The 22148-nt window shown below is 44.5% G+C and overlaps 1 protein-coding gene across 1 annotated transcript in view; it reads left to right on the top strand.

The window, feature by feature from the left end:
- The window catches only part of LOC308256227 (signal-regulatory protein beta-1-like), a 32084-nt gene extending 12129 nt beyond the window's left edge, over window positions 1-19955 (top strand). The window contains exons 3-6 of the mRNA XM_080684322.1: window positions 288-608; window positions 1158-1481; window positions 16764-16881; window positions 19504-19955. Of these exons, the coding sequence (XP_080540448.1) occupies window positions 288-608; window positions 1158-1481; window positions 16764-16879 (761 nt within the window). The 3' untranslated portion in view covers window positions 16880-16881; window positions 19504-19955. The remainder of the gene's footprint in view (window positions 1-287; window positions 609-1157; window positions 1482-16763; window positions 16882-19503) is intronic.
- Window positions 19956-22148: the final 2193 nt, after the last annotated feature.

Genomic DNA, 22148 nt, shown 5'->3' with positions numbered 1-22148 from the left:
GATCAGGAACTCTGTCCCTGGGCCCACACTGTGGGAAATCATCTGGAGGGAAAAAAGGTGGACTTTGAACAAAGGCCTGGAATGGCTTGTCGGCCCTGCCCCTCACTCAGAGTTCACCTCTGGGAGCATGAGGGGTCCTCCTTTGCAAGATGAGGATGATGACATGCCCTCTCAGCATTAACAGAAGGATAAAACACAGTACATGAGAAGGTTTGACGGTGCCACATGCTTGTCGATAGGGGTGAGAATCACAGTCATGTTCATTGTTCGTTATGTTCCTTTTACAGCCAAACCCTCTCCCCCTGTGGTATCGGGCCCCACGGGGAGGTCACTGCCCGGGCAGACAGTGAGCTTCACCTGCAAGTCCCACGGCTTCTCCCCCAGAAACATCATCCTGAAGTGGTTCAAGGATGGGAATGAGCTGCCAGCCTCCCAGACCACCGTGGACCCAGAGGGAGACAGCCCTTCCTACAGCATCTCCAGCACAGCCAGGGTGCTGCTGGCCCCAGGGGATGTTCGCTCCCAGGTCATCTGCCAGGTGGCCCACGACACCCTAAAGGGGGACCCTCCTCTTCGTGGGACTGCCAACCTCTCTAAGGCCATCCGAGGTAGATGCCCCTCACACCCAGCCCAAGCCCACACCTGGCCCCTGTCCTCCAAGCCTGCTCCTCGCCCTGCTCTTTGCTCCAGAGTTGGATTTTCCTGGAATCTAATTCCTGACCTTCCCTTCACCAGGCCCCTGGATGTGCCCATCACTCACCACTGTCTCATGGCAGCTGGCAGGTGCACACCCACCACTGTACTTGGTAGTTTCATCTACTTTACCAGTAGCAGCTCCAGTAACTGAGCACCTACTATAAGCCAAGCTCCTATATGCTTGGCGATTTCATTTATTTCTCTACAGTTACAATGTCCCACTGCATGCGGGCTGTGCTTTTTCACTTCAGTCATATCACTCTCACAGGAGCTGCGAGTGCCCGAGCACCTACTGTGTGCAGGCGCCTGTGCTTAGTGAGTTCATTCATACGAAAGAGCACCATCGGTGTCTGAGCACCTGCCCTTTGAGATACCCTTACTGTGGTGGGGGAGCTGAGGTTGGAGCCCTCCTCCATGGTCTGTGTTCCATGAGGTCAGAGCTATGCCCTGTGCTGTTTCAGTTCCGCCCACCTTGGAGGTTACCCAGCACACGGTGTCAGAGAAAGAGAAGAACGTCACCTGCCTGGTGAAGAACTTCTACCCCCAGCGCCTACAGCTGACCTGGCTGGAGAACGGAAACACATCCCGAACAGAAACGGCCCCGACCCTCGTAGAGAACAAGGATGGGACCTTCAGCGGGAGGAGCTGGCTCCTCGTGAATCTGTCTGCCCACAGGGAGGATGCGATGCTCACCTGCCAGGTGGAGCACGATGGGCAGCCGGCGGTCACCAAAAACGTCACCGTGGAGGCCCTGGCTCACCAGAAGGACCCAAATGAACCCCCTGGTGAGGCCCCACTTTAACTGACCCGGCTCTGACTAAAGTTTATCTTTACTTTTACTGTTATAATTCATATTTATTACAGAATAACCTAGAAGTCTATAGATAGAAAGTGACATTTTGAACTGAGCTCCCCTCCTGAAATCCCACACTCCATCGTTACCACTGGTAAGAGTTTGGTACCTACCTTGATAGATCTTTTCACATCAATAATCATTAAAGAAAGAGGGTGGAAGGGAGACCACCATGTTCACAGTGTCTGCCTCTTGCTTTCTTCCCCTGACAGTCACCACGTTCAATGGCCATGTCAGCCCCTGCCTCCTCCAGCTTTTTCTAACCCCCTCCTCTTCTCCATTCCATCCTAGTCATTCCCAACTGGACCAGGCAGCCAGGTGGCATTGAAGGGTCCCAGCATGGCCCCCGTTTTCCCCTATTTATGACAGTGAAACAGCAATCATTACAGCTGTTCACTGAACAATTCCTACATGCAAGTTTCAGTCCTTTAATCGTTCCTGCTCAGTTGGGCATTGCCCAGGGGCCTAGAGAGTCCCCTTTTCTATGAACAAAACATGTCTTATTTCTCCCTCGTGTAACATCGGAGGGGGTTGGGTCAGTTTTCTAAGAGTCTTTACTCTAGAAGACCTTTCAAAGGCCCACATTCCCCCCAAGTCCTATGCTGTTGTCCTCATCTGCTGGGTCCATGCTGGGTCACCAAGTATCCATGTCCCTGCCTGCTGGAAAGTAAACACAGAAGGAAAGGACAATTTCCCTTAAAAGAGGAGATATATAGAAGTTGAATAAATGTGTCCACTAATAACTTAGATGTGTATGCATATCTGGTTACAAGTAAAGTCCATAATTGTGTGGTCATATGATTAAAGACTGGTTTTTCTACAAAACCAATACCTTCACACACAATAAAATTAACAGTAATTCCCTAATATGATCTAAAGTAGAGCATATACTGAAACTTTCCAAATTTCTTTAGCTGTTTCTTTGTGTTCCAAAATTGGTTTCAATTCAAATATAAATACTTTGTAAAATCTTCCTGTGAAACTATCTAGACCTTGAAAATTCTTTGGGGGAATTTTCCATTGTAATTCATTTTCCTTAATATTTTAGAGCTATACACATTATTCATTTCATATTAAGCGAATTGTGGTAGGTTGTGTTTTTTGAGGAAGTTATCAAATGTCTGCCTGTAGAGTTGGTCATAATATTTCCTCATTATCCTTTTGATGTCTATACGATGTGCAGTGATATCATGTTTCATTCCTGATATTGGAAATGTGTTATGTCTTTTTTATTCTTCATCAAGCTTGCTAGGAGGTTTTCATTGTGTTGATCTTTTCAAAGAACTTATTTGTTCTTTTATTGATTTTCTCCATTAGTTCTCTGTCTTCAATTTCATTGATTTTACTTATCCTTTCTCTATAATGTTTTCATTCTATTTGCTTTGTGTTGGCTTCATTCTTCCTTTTCTGGTTTCCTGAGGTGGGAATTAGATTACTTATTTCAAACATTTTGTATTTTCTAATGCCACACCTGAGTTGCCTCCTGTACCTTGGTAGTTAGGAGAGTGCAACCTATGATGCCTAATGCCAGGGTTCTTCCTCCAGTCCTCAGGTCCTGAGCCAGGCGCCTTTCTCTTCCACCTCTCAGAGTCCTCCTATGCGTGTCCCTGCTGCTATCCCTAGGGGTCAGAGTTGTCGTGAACAGGAAGAGCAGGAGGGGGGAGTCTCTGTCATCTTGTCTGGACCACCTTGGGTTTGCATTTTAGTTTCTGTCCATTTTTGAGGCTCAGACCATGGCTGTTAATTACTTCCTGCAGCTCTCAGCGTGCCTGACCCAGCACACCTGCTAAGTACTGAGGCTGGAAATGGATTTTGGGCTTGTCAAGGTTGATGAGCTGGAGCAAAGTGCAAGATGCCTATGTGACCCTCTGCATTGGGATGCCACAGCCTATCCCAGCATCTTATGGTTCAGGCCACTGTAGACCTGGCCAGTGGGCTTGGCTTGAGGATGTACAACATTTTTGTCATTTTTATGGTACTGGGCTGTTTTACAATATTTCTAGGTGCATGAACCTCTCTTCAGACAGTACAACACAATCCACATATGTTAATGCAGATTTATGCTGTATGGTTGGTTTCAATAGTGGGAGAAACATTCTGAGTTCTCAGATTTTTCAGTACTTTTTTGTCCTTTAGAACTCTAAATTCCCTCCCCACCATTTCCTTTTCTTTTTAACACTTATTTGCCACAAGGCACTTGTCCTCCTTTTTTTTCCTTTTCCACAGAAGGAATGCACTTTAAATTGTGCCTGTTCCTTCCATCTCATTTGTCCCTTTAAAATGTCCCTGCCTTGCCCAGCCTCAGTGGCTCAGTGGTTGAGCGTCAACCTATAAACCAGGAGGTCATGTTTCGATTCCTGCTCAGGGTACATGACCGGTTTGCAGGCTTGATCCCCAATAGGAGGTGTACAGGAGGTAGCCAATCAATGATTCTCTCTCATTATACATGTTTCTATCGCTCTCACTTGCTCTCCCTTCCTCTCTAAAATCCATAAAAATATGTTAAAATCCTATATAATAAAAACATAGTATGCAAACTGTCCCCTGGACCGGGAGTTTGTCTGGGAGTTTGACCAGGGGGTGGGGCCGCCGGGGGAAGGGAGGGAGTACCTGGCCAGCAGCCAGCAGCCCCTGGGGACCCTACAAATTTCATGCACTGGGCCTCTAATCCTATATAATAAATAGGTAATATGCAAATTGACCCTCATGCCCTCACACAAGATGGCTGCCCCCATGTTGTCAAAGATGGCTGCCCCATGTGGTGAAAGATGTCCACCACAAGATGGCTGGCAGGAGAGGGTAGGTGTGGGCAATCAGGCCAGCAGGGAAGGGCAGTTGGGGGGGACCAGGCCAGCAGGGGAGGGAAGTTGGGGGTTACCAGGCAAGCAGGGGAGGGCAGTTGGGGGCAATTGGGCCATCAGGGGAGCAGTTAGGCATCGATCAGGCTGTCAGGGGAGTGGTTAGGGGATGGTCAGGCTGGCAGGCAGGCGAGCAGTTGGGAGCCAGCAGTCCCAGATTGTGAGAAGGATGTCCGACTGCCCTGTGGGATCGGGCCTAAACCGGCAGGACATCCCCCAAGAGGTTCCAGATTGGAGAGGGTGCAGGCTGGGCTGAGGGACACCCCCCACCCCAGTGCACAAATTTCATGCACCGGGCATCTAGTATATATATATATATATATATATATATATATATATATATATATATATAAAATAAAATGACCCTGCCTCCAGGTATGAGGTTCCTATGACCACTGAAATAAATTACCACACATTTAGTGCCTTAAAACAACACAAGTTTATTGTCTTACATATCCAGAGGTCAGAGGTCAGAGGTCTACAATGGGTTGGCAGGACTGGGTTCCTTCTGACTTTAGCAGAGAATCCATTTCCTCACCTTTTCCAGCCCCCAGAGGTTGCCCACACTCCTGGGCTGAGGGCCACATCACTCTGAGCTCTGCTTCTGTCCTCACAGCTCCTTCTCTGACTCTCCTCACTGCTGCTTTCACTGAGTCAGATCTTTGTGAGTGAAAATAGCTCTGCTTGGAAAATCCAAGACAATGTCATTTCAATTCTTAAAATAATCAGTATGACTAGCTCCTTCTTCCAGGAAATGTAACATATTCACAGACTATGGGGATTTGGAGCCAACCTTTTGAACAGGCACACTTTAACCTTTTCAGTGAGCTGTGCTCTGACCTGCAGGCACTTTTCAATGTGTCAGATGTAGGGTGGGTTGAGTGTTGTTGGTGGTGATGTTCCCAAGTAGCTCTCAGGCGCTTTTGCCGGCTCCCCTTCTCCTTGTGGCTGAGTGAGGGTGGAATGGCAGCCTCCTGGCAGAGTGTGCACTAGGATTTGGTGGGTTTGCTGTTTTGACTCTTAGCTATTTTGAGGTTTTCTCATTTTTCTCCTCTGGTAACACGGAGAGCCAGTGGTGTGTGGAATTTAATTTCCCTTTTGTGTTTTTTCTTGCGTTTGGAGAGGCCCTATTTGCAGACAAGTAGCTGCGCTGCTGCCATTGTCCTCAGCAGCCAGAAGGGGACAGAAGATTTTTGAGAGCAATAGCCCATAGGTCCCTATCTCAGGGTCCTTCTTTCTTCATTAGGGTGCTACCCTCGCTGAGCAGGCCCATTGAAGTGGAGAACTCAACCTCCTCTCTACCTCTGCTATTCCTAGAATTATGTCCTTGGCCCACATCTCAGTTTTTTCTTCCCTCTGCCTCTTGAAGAAAAGAATCTGCAATGCTATCAAGAACTCTTGTGGCTCATACTTAACTTGTACCTTGTAATTAACACTCTTAGCTTTTCATTGTTTTTCTTCAAATTACTGATGTCCCAGCAACAGCGATCCAATCTTATAGTTATTATAATGACCATTTGCCAACTCCTTTTAAAATTCTTAATGCCCAAGTATTCCTTACCTCCGGTTATACCATCCACGTTCACCACCAGTGAAAAGGTTAACAATGGCACCACAAGGGCCAGCTGGGGCTGACTCCTGCTCCATCTCCCATCAGTGCTAATGAGTGATCCGGTTTCTAGATTGCATTTTAGAGTTTTTTTAATTGTGAAATGTTATATTCAATGTATACACAAGGGTATGGATTCTAAGAATCAATAAGGAATAGTCAGGATCTTTTCTGAAAACCTTTTTTTTCCTGACAAAATTGTTTGATATTGTAATATAATATATTTCTTTTCACATTTCAATTTTGCACATTACAAAGAACACCATCCTTGTAAAAATATTTATGGATTCACCTATTTTACCAAATTCTTTTCTAAAAGTCTTTTTTCCCTCTTATCTTTAAGTATAGGCCTAGCTGATTTGGCTCAGTGGATAGAACATCGGCCTATGGACTGAAGGATCCTGGGTTGGATTCTGGCCAAGGGCACATACCCCAGTTGCGGGCTTGATCCCCATTAGGGGGTATGCAAGAGGCAACCGATCAATGATTCTCTCTCATCATTGATGTTTCTCCCTCTCCCCTCCTCTGAAATCTATAAAAATATATTTTAAAAAATTAAGTATACCTGATATACAGTATGATATTGGTTATATTAGTTTCAGGTACATAACATAGCGATTCAACATTTTTGCATCTTACATTATGATCACCCCACTAATTCTAGTAATTATCTGTCTCCATGAAAACTTATCATAATATATGTACTACATTCACCTTCTTCACCCATCCCCCTCACCCATTCCTTTCTGATAACCTTCCCTTTGGTCTCTGTTTCTATGAGTCTGTTTTGTTTTTTTATACATATACTAGAGGCCCGGTGCATGAAATTTGTGCACAGCGGAGGGGGGGGGTGTCCCTCAGCCCAGCCTGCACCATCTCCAATCTGGGACATGCCTCTCACAATCCAGGACTGCTGGCTCCCAACTGCTCTCCTGCCTGCCTTCCTGATTGCCCCTAACTGCTTCTGCCTGCCAGCCTGATTACCCCCTAACCACTCCCCTGCCAGCCTGATTGATGCCTAACTGCTCCCCTGCCAGCCTGATTGCCCCTAACTGCTCTCCTCTGCAGGCCTGGGTCCCCACCAACTGCTCTTCCCTGCAGGCCCAGTCGCCCCCAATTTCCCTCCTCTGCTGGCCTGGTCACCCCTAACTGCCCTCCCCTATAGGCTTGATCGCCTGCAACTGCCCTCCCTTGCAGGCCTGGTCCCTCCCAACTGCCCTCCCCTGCTGGCCTGATCACCCACAACTGCCCTCCCTTGCAGGCCTGGTACCTCCCAACTGCCCTCCCCTGCTGGCCATCTTGTGGTGGCCATCTTGTGTCCACATGGGGGCAGCCATCTTGTGTGTTGGAGTGATGGTCAATTTGCATATTACTCTTTTATTAGATAGGATAGAGGCCTGGTGCATGGGTAGGGGCCAGCTGTTTGCCCTGAAGGGTGTCCTGGATCAGAGTGGGGGTTCCCTTGGGGCATAGGGCGGCCTGGGTGAGGGGCCTGTGGTAGTTTGCAGGCCAGCCATGCCCCCCAGCAACCCAAGTGGAGGCCCTGGTATCTGGGATTTATTTATCTTCTATAATTGAAACTTTGTAGCCTTGAGCGGAGCCAAGCCTCCCGCTCGCTCCATGGCCACAGCCATTTTTGTTGGGATTAATTTATCTTCTATAACTGAAACTTCATAGCCTTGAGCAGAGGCCAGGGCTGCAGGAAGTTTGACTTCCTCCATCGCTGGGGAAACCCAAGCCTCCTGCTCTCTCCAGCTCCGTGGCTGCCGCCATTTATGTTGGGGTTTACTTATCTTCTATAATTGAAACTTTGTAGCCTTGAGGCTGGGGCTGGGGGATTGCCCCCAGTTAAGAACTACTTTTGAGAGAGGAAAAAAAATGGTGGCGGAATTGACAGACGTGTCCCGAGCCTTGTCCCGGAGCAGATAGAAAGAACAGCTGAGGGTCGCACAGGGAGTGTCTGTTGGTGAGTTAAGGGACAGCTATACTCCAGGAGAAGGTGGGGGACTGCTGGATGGGGCTTCCTTGACCGGGCAGCCCCCACTGCTGCTGGGTTCCCTCCCGGAGCCACCAGCTTGGACGTGGAGACCACACCATCTTGAAGGGGAAAGTGGATGTTATCAGAAGCCTGAAAATCTACAACTGCAGCACCCACCGAACAGCTGCAAACCCCAGATTACTGGTCCCCAATTGGCGCAAACACACAGATTCAGAGGAGCTCTACACTCCACCCGGAAAGGTCAGATTTCACCTGGGATAAGGTGAGGTCTCTGGTCCCGGCAGGACAGAGAAACAAGCGCACTGCAGGAGCTGGAGGACCAGGGGAAGTCTGCGCCTAGAAAAATCCATGGCTGTTGGAGCTGGCGTGATCCGTGAATGTGGAAGGGGGTCCTCAGAGCTGCTAACAGAGGGGATCTCTAAAAAGCAACCCATTTTGATCTGATGCACAAGGACAGCCTAAAAATTTTAAAAGTGTACTGGCTGCTTGGACACGGGGGTGGGGAGGGGGAGGACTGCGCAGACTTTCACACAGCCTCGAAGTTCACACACTTGCACTTTCTCCTCTTTAAATCCTTGCTTCTGATTGCTGAGCCCAGTGCATGGAATCACCCAGTTGGGGACACCCTAGGAGACTGCAGGGGAAAGTTGTTTTTCTGGAACCTGGGGATCGGAGCGGGGAGTGACCATCTGAGAACCAGCTCTGGGGCAGCCCACTCCCACAAATCCTGTATTGAGAGCCACAGGGAAAGCAGAATCTAAGCACAGGCTATAGAGGACATATAGACCTGGAGGTCAATCCAGAAACACTGCCACCCAGGGGTTGAGTCACAAATTGACTCCTGTGTAATCACAAATAAAGGAATACAAGAAAGTAAGACTCACTGCCTGCTTAAAAATCAGGACTGGCTTACAACACTGAGGAGCAGTGGAATGCAGGGAACTGCAATACTGTCCTGAGTGGGAAGCAAGCGTGCTAAACAGAACAATAGAGGAAGTGAATGACCTTCACTACTGCACATTTTATTTATATTTATTTTATTTTATTTATTTATTTTTATTTTTTTATCTTTTACTTAAGAAACTAATTTTTTTTCTTTTTTCCTCACTTGATTTTCCCTTTTTAATTATTACATTTTTATTTTCAATCAGTATTATTATTACTACTATTTTACCTCTTTTTAAAATAAAGTGTAATTTTATTTTCTCTTTATTTGACTTTGAGATTAGTGTTCTACATTCTATTTTCATCTTTCCTTTAGCATCATTCTACTCTATCTCAACTCTACCTTTATGCCATCACTCTCTTCCTAACTTTTGCCCTTTTGTTTTCCTGTTTCTCTTACCCTTCTCCTGCTTTAGACTCTCCCTATTCTTTCTTTTTACCCCCTGTTAAAATTTCACTCTACTTATATATCTAATTTCTAATCCCCTGCTCCAAGTTCATACACACCTCTCTCTTCTCTGTCTTTACTATCCAAAAAATCATTTTTCTCTCTGTCCTTTTGTTGTTGTTTGCTTGAATGTTGATTATATTGATTTTTTATGCTTGTTTGTGAGATTGTTTTGCTTACTCTTTTTTTGTTTTGTTTGCTTTGCTTTTTATTGTTTTTTGCTCCTGTTTTCCCTCACCCCACTTGATATTAGTTGTTGTTTGTAGTTTGTATTCATCTCCAGGTACTTGTTGCTGGCATTTGTTGGGATTAGCAGCTGTTCTATTGGAGTTTTCTTCCCATATATATATTTTGTTCCCCTTTTCTTTCTTATTCTCTTTCATTTCTCTCTTACTTTTTTTCCTTTTCCCAATTTTATTTTGGCACTCCTTTCTTCTTTTATTTCTCTTCTTCCTTGTCTCCTATCCCCTAATTTGCCTTTCTCTGATGGTCACCTTTATTTGGGGTTATTAATATTGTGAATACATTTCTGTTCAGTGCCTTGTGCATTGTACCTAATTGTGTTGTATTTGTACCTTTAAATCAACGCAGGAGAGAGAGAGAGAGAACTGCATAACCAGACACCTGGAGAAGAGAGACCATGGGGAGACAAAGAAACAGCCCACATATGAAAGAAAAGCAGGCATCACCAGAAAAGGAAGTAAACGAAATAGAATTCAGAGAAATGGTCATAAGGTGGCTGAAAAGAATGAAAGACAAATTCGACAATATGAGTAAGAACCAAGTGGAAATGAAGAAGAACCAAGAAGAAATGAAAAATGACATTGTTCCTGTAAAGAACTCAATAGAAAGCATCAAGAGTAGACTAGAAAAAGCAGAGGACTGCATCAGTGAGCTAGAAGACAAGGTAGGAAAAAATACCCAACTAGAGCAGCTTCTAGAAAAAAAAAAATTAAAAGGCAGGAGGAGAGCCTAAGGGAACTTTGGGACAACATGAAACAAAACAACATCCGCATAATAGGGGTTCCAGAAGGAGAGGAAACTGAGCAAGGAATAGAAAACCTGTTTGAAGAAATAATGACAGAAAACTTCCTTGATGTAGGGAAGGAAAAACCCACACAAATCCAAGAAGCTCACAGAGTCCCAAGCAAAATGAACCCCAAAAGACCGACGCCAAGGCACATTATAATTAAATTGGCAAACACCAATGACACAGTAAGAATCTTAAAAGCAGCCAGAAAGAGACAGAAAGTTACCTAAAAAGGAACCCCCATCAGACTAGCAACTGATTTCTTAACAGAAACTCATCAGGCCAGAAGGGAATGGAATGAAATATACAAAGTCATGCAAAGGAAGGGTCTGAATCCAAGAATACTGTACCCATCAAGGCTATCAATCAAAATTGAAAGTGAAATCAGGAGCTTCACAGACAAAAAAGAACTAAGGGAATTTATTACCACCAAACCAGCAATGCAAGAAATGCTAAAGGGTCTGCTATAAAAAAAGAAAGAAATAGAAAGTGAAGAAGGAACACAGGGGTAAAGACTAAAAATGGCGACAAATAAGTACCTATCAATAATAACTTTAAATGTAAATGGATTAAATGCCCCAATCAAAAGACATAGGGTAATGGATTGGATAAGAAAACAAGACACATATATCTGCTGTCTACAAGAAACCCACCTCAGAAAAAAAGACGCAAACAAACTGAGGGTGAAGGGATGGGAAAAGGTATTTCAGGTGAATGGAAATGAAAAAAAAAAGCTGGGGTAGCAATACTTATATCTGACAAATTAGATCTCAAAGTAAAGGACATAACAAGAGATAAGGAAGGCCATTTCATAATACTAAAGGGATCAATCCAACAAGAAGAAATAACTCTGGTAAACATATGCGCACCCAATACAGGAGCACCCAAATACATAAAAATAAAACTCCTGGAGGATATCAAAGGAGAGATTGAAAGCAATACAATCATAGTAGGAGACTTTAATACCCCACTATAACCTTTGGACAAATCCTCTAAACAAAAAATCAGCAAAGAAACATCAATCCTAAATGACTCACTAGACCAGATGGAATTATTGACATCATCAGAACATTTCACCCCAAAGCCACAGAATATACATTCCTCTCAAGTGCACATGGGTCATTTTCAAAGATAGACCATATGTTGGGTCATAGGCAAAGTCTCTTCAAATTCAAGGAGATAGAAATCATATCAAGCATCTTCTCAGACCACAGTGGCATAAAACTGGAAATCAACTACAATAAAAACAATCCAAAAAAATCAAACACATAGAGACTAAACAGCATGCTATTAAACAATGACTGGGTTACCAGAGAGATCAAGGAAGAAATAAAAAACATCATGGCAACAAATGACAATGAAAACACAACAATCCAAAATCTATGGTACACAGCGAAAGGAGTCTTGAGAGGGAAGTCCATAGCTCTACAAGCCTACTGCAAAAAACAAGAAACAATGGTAATAAATTACCTAGCCCTACGACTCAAAGAGTTAGAAAGAGAGCAACAAGAAAAGCCCAGTGTAAGCAGAAGGAAGGAAATAATAAAGATCAGAGAGGAGATAAAAGACATTGAGACAAAAAAAAAAAAAAACAAAAAACAGTACAAACGATCAACAAAACCAAGAGCTGATTCTTTGAAAGGATAAACAAGATTGATGAACCTCTAGCAAGGCTCACCAAGAAGCAAAGAGAGAGGACCCAAATAAACAAAATCAGAAATGAAAGAGGTGAAATAACAACAGACCCCACTGAAACACAAAGTATTATTTAAAAAAATACTATGAACAACTCTGTTCCAACAAACTGGACAACCTGGAGGAAATGGACATCTTCCTAGAAAAATATAACCTTCCAAAACTCAATCAGGAAGAATCTAAATATCTGAATAGGCCAATAACTGTGGAAGAAATTGAAGAAGTCATCAAAAAGCTTCCAGCAATCAAAAGCCCGGGGCCAGACGGCTTCACAGGAGAGTTTTACCAAACATTCAAGGAAGAACTAAAACCTATCCTCCTCAGACTATTCCAAAAAATTCAAGAGGAAGGAACACTTCCAAGCTCCTTCTATGAAGCCAGCATCACCCTAATACCAAAACCAGATAAAGACAACACAATGAAAGAGAATTACAGGCCAATATCCCTCATGAACGTAGATGCCAAAATCCTCAACAAAATTCTAGCAAATCGTATCCAGCACTACATCAGAAAGATCATACACCATGACCAAGTAGGATTTGTCCCAGTAATGCAAGGATGGTACAATATCCGCAAATCAATAAACGTGATACATCACATAAACAAATTGAGAGATAAAAATCACATAGTCATATCAATTGATGCAGAAAAACCATTTGACAAAATCCAACACCCTTTCTTGATAAAAACTCTCAACAAGGTGGGAATAGAAGGATCATATCTTAACATAATAGAAGCTATATATGATAAACCCACAGCTAACATCATACTCAATGGGAAAAAACTAAAACCATTTCCCCTAAGAACAGGAACAAGACAGGGATGCCCACTCTCACCACTCCTGTTTGACATAGTACTGGAAGTATTAGCCATTGCAATTAGACAAAAAGAAGAAATAAAAGGCATCCAAATTGGAAAAGAAGAAGAAAAGCTGTCCTTATTTGCAGATGACATGATATTGTACATAAAATAACCAAAAGACTCCATCAAAAAACTAATAGACTTAATAAATGAATTCGGCAATGTAGCAGGATACAAAATTAACGCCAAGAAATCTATGGCATTTCTATACACCAATAGTGAACTTACAGAAAGAGAAACTGAAAAAGCAATCCCATTTTCCATCGCACCAAAAATATTAAGATACCTAGGAATAAACTTAACTAAGGAGGTAAAAGACCTATATGCGGAAAAATACAGGACACTGAAAAAAGAGATAGAGGAAGACGTAAACAGATGGAAGAACATACCATGTTCATGGATTGGGAGAATCAATATCATTAAAATGTCCACACTACCCAAAGCAATCTATAGATTCAATGCACTCCCCATTAAAATACCAACGGCATATTTCACAGACCTAGAATGAACTCTCCAAAAATTCATCTGGGCCGAAACCGGTTTGGCTCAGTGGATAGAGCGTCGGCCTGCGGACTGAAGGGTCCCGGGTTCGATTTCGGTCAAGGGCATGTACCTTGGTTGCGGGCACATCCCCAGTGGGGGGTGTGCAGGAGGCAGCTGATCGATGTTTCTCTCTCATCGATGTTTCTGACTCTCTGTCCCTCTCCCTTCCTCTCTGTAAAAAAATCAATAAAATATATTTTAAAAAAAAAATTCATCTGGAATGAAAAAAGACCCCAAATAGCTGCAGCAATCCTGAGAAAGAAGAACAAAGTAGGTGGGATCTCAATACCAGATTTTAAGCTGTATTACGAAGCCACTGTCCTCAAAACAGCCTGGTACTGGCACAAGAACAGACATATAGATCAATGGAATAGAATAGAGAACCCAGAAATCGACCCAAATCACTATGCTCAATTAATATTTGACAAAGGAGGCATGAGCATACAATGGAGTCAAGACAGTCTCTTCAATAAATGGTGTTGGGAAAATTGGACAGATACATGCAAAAAAATGAAACTAAACCACCAACTTACACCATACACAAAAATAAATTCAAAATGGATCAAGGACTTAAACATATGACAATATACCATAAAAATACTAGATTAATCCACAGCCAGAAAAATCTCTGACATATGCCAAAGCAATTTCTTCACTGATACTGCTCCTAGGGCAATGGAAACTAAAGAGAAAATAAACAAATGGGACTACGTCAAAATAAAAAGCTTTTGCACAGCAAAGGAGATCATCAATAAAACAACAAGAAAGCCCACTGCATGGGAGAACATATTTGCCAATGATATCAATGATAAGGGTTTAATCTCCAACGTTTACAGGGAACTCATGCAGCTTAACAAAAAGAAGATAAACAACCCAAACAAAAAATCGGCAACTGATCTAAATAGACACTTTTCGAAAGAAGACAGAAGGAGGGACAAGTGACATATGAAAACCTGTTCAAAGTCACTAATCATCAGAGAGATGCAAATGAAAACAACAATGAGGTACCATCTCACACCTGTCAGAATGGCTATCATCAACAAGTCAACAAATGACAAGTGCTGGTGAGAATGCGGAGAAAAAGGAACCCTCGTGCACTGCTGGTGGGAATGCAGACTGATGCAGCCACTGTGGAGAACAGTATGGAGTTTCCTCAAAAAAACTAAAAATGGAACTCCTATTTGACCCAGTTATCCCACTTCTAGGAATATATCCCAAGAAACTAGAAACACGAATCAGAAAGTATATATGCACCCCTATGTTCATAGCAGCACAATTCACCATAGCTAAGATTTGGAAACAACCTAAGTGCCCATCAGCAGATGAGTGGATTAAAAAACTGTGGTACATCTACACAATGAAATACTACACTGTAGTAAAAAAGAAGGAGTTCTTACCATTTGCAACAACATGGATGGAGATGGAGAGCATTATGCTAAGTGAAATAACCCAGGCAGAGAAAGATAAATGTGACATGATCTCACTCATTTGTGGAATATAATGAACAACATAAACTGATGAACAAAAATAGATCCAGAGACAGAGAAACATCAATCAGAACCTCAAACCTCAGGGAAGGTAGGGGAGGGTGGGGGTAAGGGGGAGAGATCAACCAAAGGACTTATATGCATGCATATAAGCCTAATCAATGGACACAAACAACAGGGGGATGGAGTCATGAGTGGGAGGTGGGGGTAATGGGGGAATAAGGACACATATGTAATACCTTAATCAATAAAGAAATTTTAAAAAAAGAAAAGAAAAGAAACTTTGTAGCCTTGAGTGGAGTCCAGAGAGGCAGGAACCTTGGCTTCCTCCATTGCCGGGGAAACCCAAGCCTCCTGCTTGCTCCGTGGCCACAGCCATCTTGGTTGGGTTAATTTGTATACTCTCTCCTGATTGGCTGGTGGGCATGGCTGGTGGGTGTAGCGGAGGTACAGTCAATTTGCATGTTTCTCTTTTATTAGTGTAGATAAGTGAAATCATGTGTTATTTGTCCTTCTCTATGTGATATATTTCACTTAGCATAATGTACTCTAGATCCATCTAAGACGTAGAAAATGGCAAGATTTCATTCATATGTATACTAGAGGTCCGATGCACAAAATGCGTGCAAGAGTAGGCCTTCCTTCCCCTGGCTGCCAGCACCAGCTTCCCTCTGGCACTCAGGACCCAGGCTTCCCTCCTGCCGCAGACAGGTACCCTGGACCAGAGGCAACCCTGGCAGCTGCCTTGACCCTCGCAGCCCCGGCTTTGTCCAGAAGGTCGTCTGCCCTCTAGGAGAGGGTGCAAACTTGATAATGAAGCTCTAATCCACTGATGGGGTGTCCTAGAGAGCCTCTCAGTTGAGGATTTCCATTCTCCAACACCCCACAGGAAATATGGCGCAGCCTCCAGTGCCCTTTTAAGGATTATTTATTTATAATAAATTGTTGTAATACCTTTATTTTTTAATTTTAAAAACAAAATCTTCTTGTTGTAAACCTGCAGATCCGCATTTCTGTGCCCAAGAGAAAAATAGCAGCTGACATGGGGACTGGTTCAGGGTGGGCTGGGTGGCGTTGGAGTCTCTCTCGAACTTGTGACCCCATTTCTTTGACTCATCAGGGAGTTTTTGAGCCAGCTGGTCTCGTGAGGCCAGGCCACTGTGGGATCTCCCTCAGCTCCTGAGAACATGGAGTCACCAGCCTTGTCTGTGGTGCCATCCAGGTCTGCCCTGTGACCCTCTCACTGTGAAGCCTGTCTCTACTCCTCTCAGATTTCCTGTTCCCTTTCATTGCTATGACTCCATGAGGTTGGACTTGTCCTCATCAATAAGGAAAAGACTCAATGTCATTCGATGGAAAAATGGATGTATTTTTCTAGGTTTGAATCCCATTAATCTGTACACTTGTTACTCTCTGAGCCTCAGTTTCCTCATCAGAATAAGAATAATACTACCTGCCCCATAGGGGTGTGAGGACCAAGTCACTACATCAGGCGCCACACTGTGGGTCACTGAGTACACATTCTGTCCACCGCCTCCCTCAAGGAGGATGACTCTGGCAGCCTACTAACGGAGTCACTGAGGATAAAGAACCTCTTTACCTGATTGCTGCCTCAAGCATGAGCCCATAAGAGCTTCAAAGCTTCAGAGTGGTCCTGGGTGCAGGTAGCCTTGGATGGAGTGAGTCGAGGACTCTGGAATGCTCTCCTCTAATGGTTTCTACTGTCCCTTGACTTGCAGGCTCAGCATCATCTACTCAGTTCTTCTTGGCTGTCCTCCTCGGCCTCCTAGGCTGCAAGGTGCTGCTGATGGTTGGTGTCTCTGCCATCTATGTCCACAGGCAGCGGAGATCCTGACTGTAAGTTGTGGGACAGGAAGGGCAGGCTAACGTCTGTCCCAGAAAGAGAAGGTCAAGAGGAGTGGTCATCCCACAGGTCACACACGGTGAGGGCCCAGGTGGAATTTAGACAAGGTGACACACCTCTATTAGTATTCTCAGGAGGCTTGCAGAAGCCTTTCAGAGATTCCTACCTCACAGGAAATGTGTGGCGTCCTGTAGAAGGAGGCTGACTCGGTGGTTTTTGAAAGGTGTTCACAGAGTCCTAGGGCTCCTGCAGAAGAAGTGGGCAGAGGAAACTGAACGAGGCCAGCTGAGTGGGCGGTTCCCTTGGAGACCACATCTAGTTGATTTCATCGTGGGGCTCCTTGGGCAGAAGGAACTCACATTTACAGTAATGTTGAGCAGTCCCGGTCAACTGCTCTGATGGCTATTCCCAGTCTGACGCTCTGTGTGACCGAGGGGACGGATGGGAAGGAGGACCAGGACCTGGGGTGGAGGACTAGGGGCAGAGTCCGATGCCACGGGCTGCGTGTCCTCTCATGACTGGCATCCTGCAGGAAGACAGCCCAGGACATAGGAGACACACAGGGAAATTTTCTTGAATGATGAGCAGATAATTAAAAGTGAACACATATCCCACAGCTCTTTCCTTTCTCCCGTTAGGTGCCACTCTCAGTGTCTGCTGCCTCCTTCTTTCCACGAGGGGCCCAGCCCCAGAAAAAAAGTTCACTAGAAGCTTCTATAGACTCTGATCCAAATGCCTCCCCCGACCCAGAACTGCTGCCCACAGGCTCCTGTTCCTTCTCATGCCCCTTGATGCCCCAGAGCTGGGTCTTCACACAGGCTCCTCTCAGACACACAGACACAATCCCAAATTATCACAGCTCCGTTATCCCATACACAGGACTTAGATGTGATAGGAGTGGGAGATAGGATGCTAGGAATTGAGGGCATTGAAGAGACGGTGACCTCAAGTGCAATCAGACCTTCAGGAATTACCATTGACCTAGAAGCTGGAGGAAGAGAAAGCAATACTATGACCAAGTTCTGCAATTTGATAGTTTCCCACTCACATTCACTTTGTCGTTGGTTTAATAATGGATGTGCCTTTAAAACAACTCTTTGTGGTTGCCCTTTAAGGATGTTATGTAGCTAAGGTACAGTGCTTTCAGGTAAGTTGAGAATTCCTGAAATGATATTTCAACTGGGAGCTGGGGCAGGGGGCAGCCCTGTGTCCTGGCTGTACCAGTCTGAGGTTGTTCTTGCTGAGCTGAAGGAAGAGGCAAGAGGATCGTCATCCAAATACCACACACTCTCACTCTTCATGCCTATCTTAGTAGATTTTCTTAGTAAGGTGTTTTTTTTCACTTATTGTAGAAAAAAGTTCCTCTCAAAAACACACACAAAAACACACATGGACACACACACATAGAATTCCAAATTATCACTGTTTGGGATCATTTATAGAGATATTAAGTAATTTTTCAAAATAGGTACTCAATATAGCTTGAATAAATAAAGAAATTAAGTATTTTCTTTCTGTTTTCTTGGTATTAAAATACCCTTTCTTTTGTGAAATGGCCTTTACATTCACTGGTAGGTGATTTGAAAATTATTTTTCTTTTTCTTTTCTTTTTTTGTTAATCCTCACCAGAGGATATTTTTTTCCATTGATATTTTTTTTTTTTTTTTTTTAGAGAGAGTAAAAGAAAAAAAGGAGGGATGGAAAGAGAGAGAGAGAGAGAGAGAGAGAGAGAGAGAGAGAGAGATCAATGTGAGAGAGACACATTGATTGGTTGCCTCGAGCCACCTTCAGGGCCAGGGATTAAATGTGAAGCCCAGGTACATGTCTTTGACCAGAAATAGAACCCGAGACCCTTCAGTGCTCAGGCCTACACTCTAACCACTGAGAAACACTGGCGAGGGCTGAAAATTATTTTTCTTGATAAATATATTATATAATTGTTTTTTCAAAAAAAAATTTTACCTACAATGACTAAGTGTAGAATCTCTGGACCAGACAACCCATTAAGACCACACAATCACTCACCAGACACTGAGGGAGATGTGCTCAAAGTCCTTTAGACCAATCGCAGTAGAGAAGTTCTCCTCTGAGGTCTTATAGGCATAGAAACGTGGGTTCCGATACTGGAAAACACACACCAGCTATGTGACCTTGGGCAGCTCATTAACACTCTGAGCCAATTTCCTCCTCTGTAAAATGGGACTCATGCTACCCCAAAGAACTGTGGGGCTTTAGAGGAGAGAGCAGTCTATGAGCGCACACAGGGTCTGGAACAAGACTGCAAGACGGTGTGTGATACAGACCCTTTTCGTCCTTTGCTCACTGAGGAACTAGCACCCTCCGTGTTTTCCAGCTCGGTGAAGGAATCACATGGAAAGCCTTTCCAGGGGCCTGGCTGCCTGAACTCGTTCTCAGACTTTTCTGGGGAAAGTACCCCACTTGTAGTCTGGCACCTGCATCCACGAATCTATTTGCAGACGGCAAGATCCACATTTGCTTCAAAGTTGGGCACATGCTTGCTAGCACCAGGGGAAGCTGGAACAAACCCTAATGTAATTGAAACCAGTCCCTAATACTAATCCAGACCTAACAGTTGTTGTTGTTGTTGTTTTCAGAAGAGAACAGCAAGACCCCCCACAGTGCCTATGGACCGCCGGGTCAGCTGGTCCCAGAGCCATGCAAAGGTGCAGAAAGCCAATGAATGACTCCACCAACCCCAATGGATGGCCAAAGCCAAACTTTGCCCTTTGCCCTTTGCCAGAACCTGTGCGCAGATGCAGGGGGATCAGGAATTTGCACTTGGCTGGGCACCGAGATCTCACCCAATCTGACCCCACTCTCTAGGAATGCCTTTATACCTTCTGTCACCTTTCCCATTCCTTACCTTAGGTGACTCAGTTTCAACATTGTCCAAACAAGACTCCTGATTAGAATGAACACATATGTAAATTTCTCCTTCCCATTAAATTTGCTCTAAGTCTGTAGTCCAGGGCATGGAAGGAGACGGATCTGAGCCCTGACTCTGTCTTCTGGTTTGGCAGCTGGAAGAATAAATCTTTTCTCTATGAAACACTCTTGCCTCAGACTTGGCTTCTCTGTGAGCGATGGGCATCAAACTCACTGACTTGGTTGGCTACATCATGATTTCAGAAAAATAAGGTATTTTCTTTAAAGCAAAACCAGTCTGGTTCAAGATGATGATTAGGAGGCACCTGACCTCACCTTTGCCCACAAACTTACTGAAACTGCAGCTACTAAGGGCACAATCCCTGAGAAAGAAACCAGAAGAGCAGCTCCCAGACCTTGGACACGCACAGCAAAATCACATCTTAATCAAATAAGAAAACATGAGACACAATCTCAGGCTGTTACCTGACACAATCTCCCCATAAACCCCACACCCGGCACGGTGACATATAATCGGGGGAGATCCACACCTGCCAGCTTCTCCTTAAGGAATGGGATTCGGACCCAACATTGAGCACCCCAATTTTTAAACTTCCCAGTGAAGATGAGCCTCCAAATAAAGTATATCTGAAAGCCACAGGACTTGAGTCCACAAGGTCCAAGGAGGACAGCAAAGAAGCAGTTCTCAGTGGCCTGTGACGACTCCCTGTAGCTCACCACCCCCCGCCCCGCCCCAGGTCTCACCACGAGGCAGCAGAGACAAATGCCCATCGCCCAGTCTTTCCTGAAAGAGGTCTATTTGCTTCTCATAAAGGCTGCAGCTGCAGGTCAGCTTCTCATCTAACACACATCAGGGGCGAACCATCCTCTCCAGAGACCAGGGAGCTGAGAGGGCGTCAGTTCCACATTCTCCCTCTGCAGCACCCAGGTCGCTAGTGCCTCCCTGAGAGGGTCTTGTGCACAGGGTTAGAGCCCTGACTTGCGGCTGCTGCTCACGGGACACACCCCTGGATCGCCTGGCTCTGGCGGCCAGTGGGCTTCTGTTAGTGGGGCCCCCGAGATTGTAGAAAACAAAAAGCCAGTTCTTCACTGGCTATTCCCAAGAGGCTTATCTCAGAGACAGCAGTCAGAAGCACCCATCTCCCAGCCTTTCCTGATAGAGGTCTACCTTCATACTTAAACGCTGCTGCTTGAGGATCCAGCTTCCCATCAGCCTGCGACTAGGTACAGACTGAATTCCTCCCCTCGAGACACTGAAATGGTGCCTCAACTATTGGGAGCAACAGAGAACAAAGAAGCAGTTTGGATAATCACGAAGTTTGGAGAGACAGCCCAGTGCTAGAACAGGGATGAGTGACAAGGTTCGTCTTCTGCAACAGAGCACGCCACCAAGATGGGAAGAGGTGCCTCTTTCATCTCACACACAGAAACCAACACAGAGTCAAGGAACATGAGGACATGGAGGAGTATGTACCAAACACCACCCCAAAGCATAAAATAACACTCCCAAAATACACTTTAATGGTTTACCTGGTAGGGTTTTATAAATGCTCATAACGATGCTCACCTGTCCAGAAGTACAAGGCTGCATAATGCAAGAATTTCAACAAAGAGGTACAAAATATGAGAACCAAAGAACTTCTATACTTATATTCATGGCCCACGGACACGGGCAATAGGGTAGTGAAGACCTGGAGGAGGGAGGAGGGGTGGAGGGAGGGGTGGGAGGAGGGGGGGAAAGGAGGGGAAATGGGAGATATGTATAATACTGTCAACAATAAAAAATATATATATATTTTTTAAATATGAGAGACTACCAAGGATAAATCACAGAGGTGAAGAATAAAATCACTGAACTGGAGAATTCAATAGAAGGGTACAACAGCAGACTAGATGAAGGAAAAAAGCGGGTCCGGGAACTACTAGTGAAAAAAAGGACATGAAATTCATCCAATCAGAGGTTTGGTGCAGCCACCATGGAAAACAGATAGAGGGGCCTCAAAAAATTAATAGAATGTTCATATGACCCGGCCATTCCACCCCCAGGTCTATATCCAAAGAAAATAAAGTCACTACCGCAAAGAGTTATCTGCAACCCCATGTTCATTGCACCATTATTTACAATGTGCAATTCAAGCAAGTCATGTAAGTGTCCATCAGTGGGTGAATGCATAAGAAAATGTGTATATGTAGTGGAATATTATTCATCCAAAGAAGGAAGGAAATGCTGCCACTTGCAACAACATAAATGGAATTTGAGGGCAAATGTGATAGGTCAGGGAGAGAAAGAAATACTGTATGATTTCAGTTATTTGTGGAACCTGGGGTTTGGGGGGAAATTCATAGACACAGA

Source organism: Plecotus auritus, assembly GCF_963455305.1.
Source record: "Plecotus auritus genome assembly, chromosome: 8".
NCBI classification, from domain to species: Eukaryota; Metazoa; Chordata; class Mammalia; order Chiroptera; family Vespertilionidae; genus Plecotus; species Plecotus auritus.
This window is presented reverse-complemented; position numbering and strand designations above follow the sequence as displayed.